The 12,690-nt window shown below is 36.1% G+C and overlaps 1 protein-coding gene across 3 annotated transcripts in view; it reads right to left on the bottom strand.

Annotated features, from left to right (window-relative positions):
* Nucleotides 1–12,314, bottom strand: part of runx1 (RUNX family transcription factor 1) — a 99,484-nt gene extending 87,170 nt beyond the window's left edge. For 2 of the 3 annotated variants that reach the window (XM_022674962.2, XM_022674964.2), the window contains exons 1-2: nucleotides 11,864–12,314; nucleotides 11,522–11,689 (exon numbers count right to left, since the gene is read on the bottom strand). In XM_022674962.2, coding sequence (XP_022530683.2) covers nucleotides 11,522–11,689; nucleotides 11,864–11,960 — 265 coding nt within the window. In that variant the 5' untranslated portion in view covers nucleotides 11,961–12,314. The remainder of the gene's footprint in view (nucleotides 1–11,521; nucleotides 11,690–11,863) is intronic. The other variant, XM_022674965.2, reaches the window with a different exon arrangement.
* Between the last annotated feature and the right edge of the window lie 376 nt (nucleotides 12,315–12,690).

Here is a 12,690-nt window from a genome sequence, read left to right as displayed (position 1 = left end):
TTGCAACAAACATGTTTATACACACCTGAAACCATAGGCCTAATAGGCCATCTGTGACCTTATATGAGATATTAGAGTTAGTTCCTTCATGGATTCTGCTGAGATTGGATCTAGTGGGCTATTTACTAATAAAGGTTTGGACATATCAGACACTTTGGTATTTTGGTATACAGTGGCCATTATCTATCAAAACTGTAGTAAGAAAAAAAAAAAACATGTCTACCAAAAAGGTTATGGGCACCTTGATCAAGGCCTATTGATGCAATCCATGTAGGTCTTGATCAAGATGCCCCTGACCTTTTTATAGGTCTTGTGAAGATCATTGGCTCTATTTTAGTGATCTACTGTATATGCGAGACATTAATTGCACATTGCAAAGCTGGATATAGGGTGTGTCAGTGTGTCTTTGGCAGTGATGTCAGTAACGCGTTACTTAGTAACGCGTTACTCTAATCTGACCCTTTTTTTCAGTAACAAGTAATCTAACGCGTTACTATTTCCAATCCAGTAATCAGATTAAAGTTACTTATTTAAGTCACTGTGCGTTACTCTCTCTCTCTCTCCACCTCATCTCCTCCACACACACACACACACACCGCTCTCTTACCCATTCCCCCTCCGCTCTTCCCCAATCACACGCGTCTCGCTTTCTCCCCTGTCTCTCTCTCTCGCGCTCGGTGTGTCTTTAGTTTCCGCCCGTTTTCGTTTTTCTCTTTATAAAGGCGTTTTTTTGCGGCCGCGTCCCAATTCACTAGCCAGGGCAGCGGTCTGCCACAAATTTGATTGGCAGAGGAGAGCGTTTGAAGATTTTACACCACACGTGATTGGAGGTTCACTGTGCCGCAGAGCGCACATACCGTAAAGACAAGAAAAGTTCCGGTGCTTTAAATGAACACTATCAGAATTAAATCCTTCTCAGTAGTTGGGTCTTGTGTTGGGTTTGTGCTCTGCAGTTTGTCCGTTGTATGTGTTTACTGAGTGGTGGAGTACAAGTGCTGGTGCTAGGAATGGACTCTGATGATTGACTGTTGTCAGGGTTTTAATCAGTCAGGAGCTCCTGTGTTTTCCCCCACCAAAATAGAAACACAGCAGAAATGGACCTGAACACACCTCACTTTCAGACCACCACACCCTTAAGAGTAGATTTATTACTAAACTCTGACGCTATTTTAACGGTGCGGGCACATGGTGTGACATGGCATAGCATTTGTGTCTTCACAGCAAGCTCTTGATATGACATTACTATGTAGAGGCCACTGCCTCACACTAGTACAGGCCAAAAGTTTGGACACACCTCCTCTTTTTCAATGCGTTTCTTTATTTTCATGACTATTTACATTGTAGATTCTCACTGAAGCATCAAAACTATAAATGAACACATGTGGAGTTTTATGTACTTAACAAAAAAAAGGTGAAATAACTAAAAACATGTTTTATATTCTAGTTTCTTCAAAATAGCCCCCCTTTGCTCTGATTACTGCTTTGCACACTCTTGGCATCATTCTCTCAATGAGCTTCAAGAGGTGGCCACCTGAAATGAAAAGTTTTGAAGGAAGGAGTTCCCAGAGGTGTTTATTAGCACTTGTTGCCCCTTTGTCTTCTTCACTCTGTGCTCCAGCTCACCCCAAACCATCTGGATTGGGTTCAGGTCCGGTGACTGTGGAGGACAGCTCATTTTTTGTTAAGTACATAAAACTCCACATGTGTTCATTCATAGTTTTGATGCTTCAGTGAGAATCTACAATGTAAATAGTCATGAAAATAAAGAAACGCATTGAAAAAGAGAAGGTGTGTCCAAACTTTTGGCCTGTACTGTATATATGGGTATGTACAGTACATTAAGGTTCAGTCAATAACAGAAAATGGTACAAAATCCCTTGTACAAAATGTTGCATTTAAGGCAGGATATTTAAGACAAACAAAACATTTAAAGTAAAAATGAAAAAAGTAATTTTAATATTGTAAAAAAAAATAGAAACAGCTGGTAAGTAGAAATGGAAATAAACTGAGATTTGGAAATGGATTTAAAAAATAAATTTCCATGGTCTTATTCTGAAGTAAAACAGGGCTGAAACAGATGGCGTTACTGCTGTTACTCTTTACTAGAAAAAGACACAGAAAACGTATGTAAATGTATGTAAATATTAAAAGTAGAAGTCTTTCTTTTCTTTAGAAAAATTACAGATGAAGCCAGAGAGGGGTGAGAACTGTTTCCTACACCTTCAAAATACTATGAAACTGGAGAAAAAAACTGCTACAGGAAGAGTCGTGTCTGGCTGACCCACATGGAAACAGCAGCTTTAGCCTTTAGCTCAGATTAACATGATTGGACTGAGTTTCAGTTTCAGCAGTGAAGCGAATTAGAATTAGAGGAGGTCTGACAGGAGAAGTGATAAACAGTAATACAGTCTTTTATAAGATAAGAAAATAAAAAAGAAGCTTGTCTGGACCATACAGCACTGCTTCTAAACAAGTGTATGTATGTATGTATGTATGATTTAAAAATATATTAAACTCTAAAGTGTTGGAGGTATCAAAGTGTGAATGTGTAAATCATTGTTAAATGGGTCGTGGTATGCAGCAGTGACCAGCTGTGCACATATATTTTCCTAAGAATTATTACCAAATGTACCTTTATGATTCCAACTGGCTTACGTTTATGCAAACTCAGCACTCCGCACAGAAACGATTTGGAAAAATAAAAAGAGTTCAATTCAGACCATATTGGACAAGATATCAGGACATATTTTTATTCGTTAGGTTTTGTTACTAAAGCAACCATGCAAAATCACTCTGATCATCACCCTAATAGCGCTCCTCATGTTACAGCATTGCACAATGCTATCTACCCCACACTGAAAAAAATAGTGTGCTTGATCTACTTAAAAAAATCATGTCAACTTTTTGCATCAGATAATTAGGTAGATCAAGCAAGAGAAGTCATTGTATTTACTACTTAATTTTCTCCAGTTGTGCTAACATACTTTTTCAGGTAGCGTCAACTTAAAAGAGTCCATTGACACTACATGGGAAATTTAAGTATTGTCAACTTAATTTTCTCTTGTACACTGCTGCCTTAAAAAGCTGAGTTAACTCAACTTAAGTGTTTAATTTGTCCTTTTTTAAAAAATCTAATAATCAAATAAACTAACAATTCATCTTTATTTTAACACACACTTTAATAAACAAGTTAATAAAACTTCAGTAATATTCACATAACTTATCATTTTAAGTTAACCATGAGTATTCTTAACATATTTAGTATATATATTATTTAACAGTATAATAATGGAGCAGTACAGGAGTAAACTGGGTAAAGAGTGAACTCTGTAGCTCAGAGTCAGCATACTGTGATCACTAGAAACACAGAATAACGTTAATGTGCTCTTACAGCTCTACAACACTGAGACCTGCCAATCAACATGTATATTATAATTACTGCACGCCCAGGATAAGGTAGCTTTGGGCAACAGACAACACAAAGATGGTAAGTAAGGAAGAGGCCACACCCAATATGCAAATATATGGTACCAGGAGCCTATAGGAAAGCTGCATGAACCAACACTGTAGAAAGAGCATCGACACAGGTAGTGACTAAAACCTTAGTAAATATAACAAGAATTTAGTTTGTTGTGCAGGTTTGTTGTATACCTAAAAAAAAGATTTGTTGGGATTACATAAATAAATTATATGAAGGAAAAAACACAATGTCTTGTATTTTGGACAAATGTGGAGTAATTAAAAACTAGATATATTAATGTAAAGGTAGAAACGCTCAGATTAATTTTTTTCAGTGCATGTTTCTACTTAAGTAACTAGAAACAAGCAAACGCACATTAGATATAAGGTCTGTAATACATGTGAGCCTGAAAAAACCTGAGATCAGCACCAAAGATCTCAGAAAGCGAAAGCTGGGGCACGCTTCAGGGTTCACAGGGTTCTGAATTTTAGGACAGAAACGATGCAATGAATGGAAACCACAGAAAAGACAGAGAAGAGATAAGCAGAGAATCTTCATATGTGAGTGCAGATAAGCAGAGAATCTTCATATATGAGTGCAGGCTTGCATGTGTGCTGCCAGTGCAAAGGAGAAGCGTAACTGGGAGTGCAGGGAAACCACAAAGACCAAAACCCACCAACTGTGTCCTCATACCTTCCACAAGAGTGTGCAACCAACATTACCTATATATATATATAAATATATATATATATATATATATATATATATATATATATATATAGCATGAGCTTTTTAATCAGCAGTGTCTGTAGCCACTAATAAATTCACCAGGTTAACTAAATCAGTATCAGCTGCGAAATTAAAAACTAGCAAATATAAACGATGCTCTTTTTGAAGAGATGCAATACATATTATGTAAAACGATTGAATGTTTCCATATAAAACTATTATATTACAATTAAGTATGTTTTTATAAAAGTCTTATTCAAACTACACTTTTAAAGAATCTCTAAACCTCCTGATTTTTGCTGACTCCACCCTCAGTTCAAATTTGAAAAAGGCAAAAAAAAAAAAAATGGCACGGGTAGTTAAGGAAGGTGCACTGGGTGATGTATGGGTTTAGAGGCAGGGCAGGAGTGAGAGCTGATTGGATGAGCCGTAGCAGCAGCAGTGTGCCTCTGATAGCAGTGAAAAGTGAGACGCAGATGAGTGGACGTCAGCGGGGGGGGTTGGGGGGTTGGGGGGGTATTATTGATTAACTGATCTGCATATTGTGATGTCATCATCATCATCCTCGCCTATGGCACAGTTAAACCTGAGAGGGTGCTGCAGAGGCAGAAATTACCACAATAAAAGTGTTTTTTTAAGGTCAGGACACGTTTATAAAAATTTTAAGCAGAACTGGTGTGATTTATTACTTTAAAGGAACATATTTAACATTTTTTAATAGAAAAAATATGGTTTAGAGTTTAGTGCCTCTTTAAAAATAAATGTTGTTTAGAACAAACCATTTTTGGTATCATGAAGTTATCTGAGCATGAATGTCTGTATATCAAAACAGTAATTGAATATCAATAATTAACACAATATGGGGAATACAGTATATTCCCCATATTTCAGTAGGCCTATACACTATTTCCAGCATCTGTCACTGACTAACTAACTGTGGGATTTTTTGTGCATATTGATATCGAAATCAGTATTTAGTTTTGTTTTGCGTGGAACAGATACCTCCATCCATTCAAGTCTGTGACAAATCTCAACACTCAAATACAGAAGATGAGCCAAAAGACTCCCCAGTAGTGCAACACTTCTGACACCTTTAAAATTTCACTATTACTATGAGTTTAGTAGCAAGGTATCATGCACATATTTTTGGAAGCGACATCAGTGTCTAAATCAAGTAGCCGCTCCCATCACAGTCATTTATGTTAAGGTTATTTATTTTGTGCAAAACTGTCACAATTCATAGATGGCTTGTAGTAGTGAAATTACATTACTAAGGCTGTTGGAATAGGGCTTCTGGCAGGCAATCAAATTAATATCAAAATAATACAATAAAACATAGTTCTAAAGCTAATTTTATAATACTTTTACTTTCAAGATGTAGATTTTCGCAGTTATTTTGTCCCAGGTTGTAAATGAATAGTGAAGTGATTTAGATTATGAAGGAACACATAAGAAATCATGTAGTAACTTAAAAGTGTTAAACAAGCATACTCTTCTGCTCTTATTTGGGGAGCTGTTGTTAACTTGTGGTTTCTGAGGCTGGTAAATCTGATAAATCCTTATCCTTTACTGGGGTGGTTCTGATGAGAGCCAGTTTCATCATAACTTTTTTGATGGTCTTTGAGACTGAACTTGAGGATACGTTTTGAGTTTTTTTTTCTTTACTTAGTTGAGTAGTTGTTGCTTCTCATAATCTGGATTCGAACATTACTGAAATATTCACTATTCACTGTATACCTGTAACTCTACCTCTTCACTACTTTACTTTAACTGATGCTCTCAAACACTTTATTGAGAGACAAGAAATTCAAGTAATTAACTCTTGATGAGTTCAGCACAGCTGTTAACTGAAAGTCTGAATTCCAGGTGACTCTACCTCATAAAACTGACTGAGAAAATTCAGCAGAGATGTACAAAACTGTCTTATTTAAACAAGAGGAGCTACTCTGAATAATCTAAAATATATTAAAAAAACATATTCTGGTTTCCATATGCTTTTCTTCACTTTTATAGTTAACTGTCATTCATTATGCATGTTTTAGTAAATAATGTTACATTTTCTCATTGAATTTGTAAAATATCATATAAATATAACACAAAAATATATATGAAACAATACCTAACCAGCTATTTACTCTAGAAAAAGGTTTATTTTTTTATTAATGTCATTTTTGGACTTCATTTTACCTCACCCTGAGAAATAAAAAATAAATATTTAATCTTGACTATTATGACATTATGAAAAATAATGTTATGGTCAAAGTAAAACATAAAATATTAAGGGATGTTGCCATTCCCAAACCTAACTCTCATATAGCTGCTTTCCTAAATTTATAAAATTTATGATTTTTTAAGCTTCACTTTTACAATAAATAACTTTAAGATCAAAATAACACAGAAAAGGAAAGTGCTAAACTAAAAAAGGAAAATGGCACACCCAAAACTTAACCTCAAACCTAAACAAACCGCTAACCTTTAACAGAACTGCTTTCCTAAACTTTACTTTAATTAATTTAGTTTTTTTTTACCTTGACTAATATTATAAATAAATACTTTTAATGTGAAAACAACAAATAAAAACATAATGCTGAACTTTTAGGGTCCTTTTAACTGTCACCCGTAAGGCACTGTGGACAGAGTGGAGGCTTGTCTGTGAGAAACAGAAAAGTACCTCGGTTAGCGCATGTGAACATGCGTCAAGTGCGACTGATAAACTTCCTGTGTTAACTGACAGCGTTCACGAGGCTCAGTAAATGTGCATGCAGCAGAGAGTCAGGAAACAGAGACAAGCCTGCAGATCTCTCTCTCACACACACACACACACACACACACACAGAGCACACAAACAAACTGGCATCTGACAGGGTTCCTGCACCATTTAAAAAAGTAAAATTTATGCTTTTTAAGACTCAATAAATATTATTTAAGACAAAAAAAATTAATCATCATTTCTTTAGTTCTCTCCCTGGTATGTTAGCTAACTTTCCACTGACGTTTTTATGCTAACTATCTCACCACTAATGTTAGATAGCTTTTTGCTAACCTTAATTCTATCCCTTGTAATGTTAGCTAACTCGTTTAATACTAAATTTAGTATGTTTGCTAGCTCACTTTAGCTAGCTAAAGTTATTATGTTAGCTAGCTCATTGCTAAAATTAGTATGTTAGCTAGCTCGCTGCTTAAGTTATTATGTTAGCTAGCTCATTGCTAAAATTAGTATGTTAGCTAGCTCGCTGCTTAAGTTATTATGTTAGCTAGCTCATTGCTAAAGTTAGTAGGTTAGCTAGCTCACTGCTTAAGTTATTATGTTAGCTAGCTCATCGCTAAAGTTAGTATGTTAGCTAGCTCGCTGCTTAAGTTATTATGTTAGCTAGCTCATCGCTAAAGTTAGTAGGTTAGCTAGCTCGCTGCTTAAGTTATTATGTTAGCTAGCTCACTGCTTAAGTTATTATGTTAGCTAGCTCATCGCTAAAATTAGTATGTTAGCTAGCTCACTGCTTAAGTTATTATGTTAGCTAGCTCATTGCTAAAGTTAGTAGGTTAGCTAGCTCACTGCTTAAGTTATTATGTTAGCTAGCTCATCGCTAAAGTTAGTATGTTAGCTAGCTCGCTGCTTAAGTTATTATGTTAGCTAGCTCATCGCTAAAGTTAGTATGTTAGCTAGCTCACTGCTTAAGTTATTATGTTAGCTAGCTCATTGCTATAATTAGTATGTTAGCTAGCTTTCCCCTAAAGTTAGTATGTTAGCTAGCTAACTACTTAAGTTAGTATGTTAGCTAGCTTGCTGCTAATTTTGGTTAGCTTGCTGCTAAAGTTAGTATGTTAGCAAAATTTCCACTAACCTTAGTTCTATCCCTGGTAATATTAGCTAGTCCGCTTTATCTAGCTAAAGTTAGTATGTTAGCCAGCTCTCTGCTAAAGTTAGTATGTTAGCTAGCTCACCGCTAAAGTTAGTATGTACAGTAAATATGTTAGCTAACTCGCCGCTAACGTTAGCTAGCTTTCCGCTAACCTTAGGTCTATGCCTGGTAATGTTAGCTAGCTCGTTTAAGCTAGCTAAAGTTTGTATATTAGCTTGCTCTCTTGCTCTAAAGTTGGTATGTTAGCTAGCTCGCTGATAAAGTTAGTATGTTAGTTAGCTAGCCGTTATTGTTAACTAGCTCTCTGCTAACCTTAGTTCTATGCCTGGTAATGTTAGCTAGCTCGTTTAAGCTAGCTAAAGTTAGTATGTTCGCTAGCTCTCTGCTAAAGTTAGTATGTTAGCTAGCTCTCTGCAAATCTTAGCTCTCTCCTTGGATTAGATGTTTACGACGGGCCACTGTGTTTTCCCAAAAGCATTATATGCACCATCTGAAAATGTAATACCTACAGCAAATTTATAGTAAATTTAAGGTAATTCATAGACCTTAATTACCCATATTTTTGTTTATAACATAATTTGAACAGACAAACTTGTCCTTTACACTGTGCCAAATGTATTAATGAACAGACCAATAGAAACACTTCAAAATGTTCTAAAAATGAACTTTTTTATATTGACGTCCATTGAAAGTTTAGAAGGTTTTTTTTATCTCTCCTGTAAAGTTGCTTGTTTGTTTTGAATACATTTGTTTTTGATTGGACAGCAATGATATACAATACTCTTGTGCTGGCTGCTGATGGATTTGGGCCTCTGTTTTTAACCCAGCCGTGCAGTGAGCATTCACACCAACACTAGATTATAGGATCATCAAAGGAAAAGGAAGACATATAGCAAAGCAGACATGACAAAACCATGCTCATCATCGATGATACATAATTTAACAGACATACCATCATCATGTAGTACTTTGATGTATTTTATGTTTTTGAAAATGCAAGCTTTTAAGCTGCTAGACAAACTTTTAAGAAGGAGTGTAAGTATTGTCTCCAATAAACAAACTGCACTATTGAAAATCTCAAGCTTTTGTGCATCATCATGTAAAAATATCAATATCAATATGTGTGTCATCAAAAACTACCTAAAGAAACTTAAATAATAAGCTTAAATAATAATAAAAAAGGCAAATTATGGAAATACTACAATAGTCAAAGTGCCCAATTGAGTTCTAGGTAATAACTGGACATACATTTTGACTTCATGAAAATACAAAACATTTACAGTTGACCTGAAACCTACAATACTGTACAAAAATGTACAATAAATCATCATGACCTTCATTGTTCACCTTCTTGCTGACATTAATTATGTTTAATTGCATGTTTGCTTGCATACAAATTAAAATCTTAGGTATTTTAGCAGGTTGTGCAATGACCAGTGCATCAAAAACAGCACATCCATACACACAGAACAGTCTTTATTAGGGAAAGAAATAAATAACTAAACATTTATTGCTTTTAAAAATGTGTTATTGCAATATTATTATTCTAGTATATTGCCAATATGTTAGTGGCTTTAAATGACAAGTACTATGATGTATTGCAATTATTTCTGGGGCGATATATTGTCCAACAAAATGAGTAATTACGCACTCATTCACTTTACCAGCCTTAAGCTATATACCATATTTGCACTACTGTTATACGGGTTCTATTTATACTGTCATTCCATCTCAATCTCCATCAATATTAAACTATTGTCCTCCGTCTTACGTATGTCTATTGTGTTCTTGTTGTATTGTACATATAGTGTCTCATATTCTTTTATATTATATGTATTATTTCTTTTTATTTATATTTATATATCTTATTTCACCCCCCACCACTACTGCACCTTGTTTCTGTCTCATGTATGTCTATTTGTGTCCCTGCTGTATTGTACACATACATGGGTGTCTCCCATTCCTTCTTTTATTATATATATATTCTGTACCTGCTGTAAAAATTGTGGAGGAGGGTAATGTAATTTCAATTCTCTGTATGTCCTGTACATATGCAGTATTGACAATAAAACTACTTGAATTGACTTGACTTGACTTATATGTGCAGTATTAACATTAGGACAGTGTATGTAAAAAAACTGCTATAGTATAAAAAGATACATGCATTTATAATATATGTGTAAAAAATAATTTAACTTTTTATCAAATCTCAATTGCATGATCTAATGACCAAGTCAGAGTTTAGCACAAACTAAACAACTGTCTAAAACCAATCTAACAATATGAACTACTAATTATTGTACAAAAATCTATACTGTGTTTTTAAAATTGATACAGTAGTGCAAAAGAAAATATTGCAATACCATGGAATATTGATCATTCTTATGCACCTAATTAGCGTAGTAAAAATAATATGTTAGCCTTATATTTATACTAATACCAGTATATAATAACATCAGTGAATTACAGGAAACAAATGTGATTATCTGTATGGTATGTCAGCTACTGTAAATGCAGAAGATATAGAAAGGAAAAAAAATGTTGCGGTCAATTTAAGATCATCGCTTGCTAAATATGCACCATTACTCCTCAGTGCAATTCTCCTTCAGGTTCTAATTTCTGGGTGTGTTTATGAGTTCATCTGTCCCCCCACCTCAATCTCAATATCATAAAATCTATAAAACACCAGCTCCCTGTCTCTCCATGGGAGTGAAGAGCAGAAACTGAGTCTGTTGTCCATCCCAGGTGTCTGACACACAGGCAAAGAATGCTGTGCTGCAGTGATGAGCCTTAACCTCCCTCTCACACCCAGCAACTAAACTAAACTAAAGTCAAAAGTCTTAAAACAGGCAAACTTCTATTATTTAGTGGTCAAAACTGTGGAGGGTCCACTTAAAGGTGTTTTGTGAAATTGTCAAGAAAGATGTTCAACGAACATTTTCTTCTAAAAAAATGTATATATATTTTATTTTTGTGAAAGTTACTCAAAGCAACACACTTTAATGAACATTATTAACATTGTCCATAACATCCTTATATAAAAATATATATATATATTTACATATACAAACAGGAAAACTTTATCTAACGCAAATATGTTATTCTTTTTTTACACAGGAGCATTGCAGAGAACAAAGGGCATTGCAGTACATTCGTAAAAGCCCGCTGTGTTATTGCTTGGTGGAGTGAGGTTAACCAGTGGAACACTCAGTAACCCACAGACCTGTGGTTTTCAGATTCAGCCACGAGATTTCAGTACACCACTGACACAGCAAACCAACCAGTGTGACGTTTTGGATGTTTTGCCTCTACTTTCCATCATGCTTATTAGTTTGTTAGATTGCAGTCAGGCTAAGAAGATAAGATAAGAACTTAAGCCGTCAACTTCTTGTTTCACAAATGTGTGTCTCTGAAATTCTGAGCAATGTATCAACATATAATCTAAATATAAATTAAACGTAACATGACTTACCTCTGGTGAAGCAAGACTGATAGGAGGAGAAGGTCTCGAAGATGCTGTTCGAGGCCATGGCGAGTGGCTGCTTCTCAAAAACGCTGTCCTCCTCTTCACTGGAGTCCAGCGCCTCCAACTTGACTTGGCTCCTAATTTTGAAGTTTGAGTCTGTGCTGCTGCTTTGCCCTGGAAAGACCAATGGTACAGGCATGGTGAGTTTGTGTAAGAAGGTGTGCATGGTCTAAGAAACGATCAGTAAAAAAAAAGTCTATAGACTTTAGAACCAATGGACAACCTCCACTACACAGTGCTCCCTAAATAAACTGAAAGTCTACAGAACAAAATCCCTGGGTTACACACCAACGCCCACACCCTCAACACCCTCAAGTCCATGGTCATCCAGTGATGGTCCGGTCGTGGCATCAGGGCAGTTGTTGTGTCCTTGCGTGTTGTGCATGGTTGAGAGACACTGCAGATAGTGATCGGCGGTCAGACTGCGGTCGACTGATGCTTACCCTTGTGCTAAAGAGAAGGAGTAGAAATGTCGCGCTGTGGTTTCTGTCTCTCTCTCTCTCTCTCTCTTCTCTCGCTCTCGTTTTTTTTTTTTTTTTTTTAGTAATCCGGGTGATTCACACTGACATCTGACATCAACACGTAGACTCAGCACTCTCTTCTCTCAGTTTCTTCTCTCTTTCGTTTTTAATCGTACGGTCCGGTCTGGTCCCCCCGCTCTATCTTTATCTCACTTTTCTCCAGGGCTCAGGGAGCCGTGACTGGTGGCAGTTTTGGTTTGTGGTTGTGGTGGCCCACAGAATAGCGGCTCCCAAGCCAAGTGACAAGTTTAACTCTTCCCTTCTATAAAAAAAAGCAACCTAACCCTAACAGCTCAAGCTCCATTGGGCCGCCACGGTCACATGGTCCGCTGTGGTGCAAATTTCATTCTGACTTTGTGTTTAGAGGTTTCCCTTTGTAATACGGGCACAGCACAGGCTCTATCAGCAGCCCTCACTCCTCTACGTTCTCTTGGAGGAAACTGATGTGTTTTTTCGTTTTTTTGCTTTTTTCATGCAATAGTAATAGTGTAAAACAGGGCACAGCAGGTGCACACAGCAGAAAAAAGCAGTACAGTTCAGACGAGTTCAGAAGAGAAGCTAAAATAACTGCACATGACTGTTTGTGTAAGAAGA

This window comes from Astyanax mexicanus, chromosome 21 (assembly GCF_023375975.1).
Source record: "Astyanax mexicanus isolate ESR-SI-001 chromosome 21, AstMex3_surface, whole genome shotgun sequence".
Taxonomy (NCBI): domain Eukaryota; kingdom Metazoa; phylum Chordata; class Actinopteri; order Characiformes; family Acestrorhamphidae; genus Astyanax; species Astyanax mexicanus.
The sequence above is the reverse complement of the archived record's forward strand: the minus strand, read 5'-3'. Positions and strand labels throughout refer to the sequence as shown.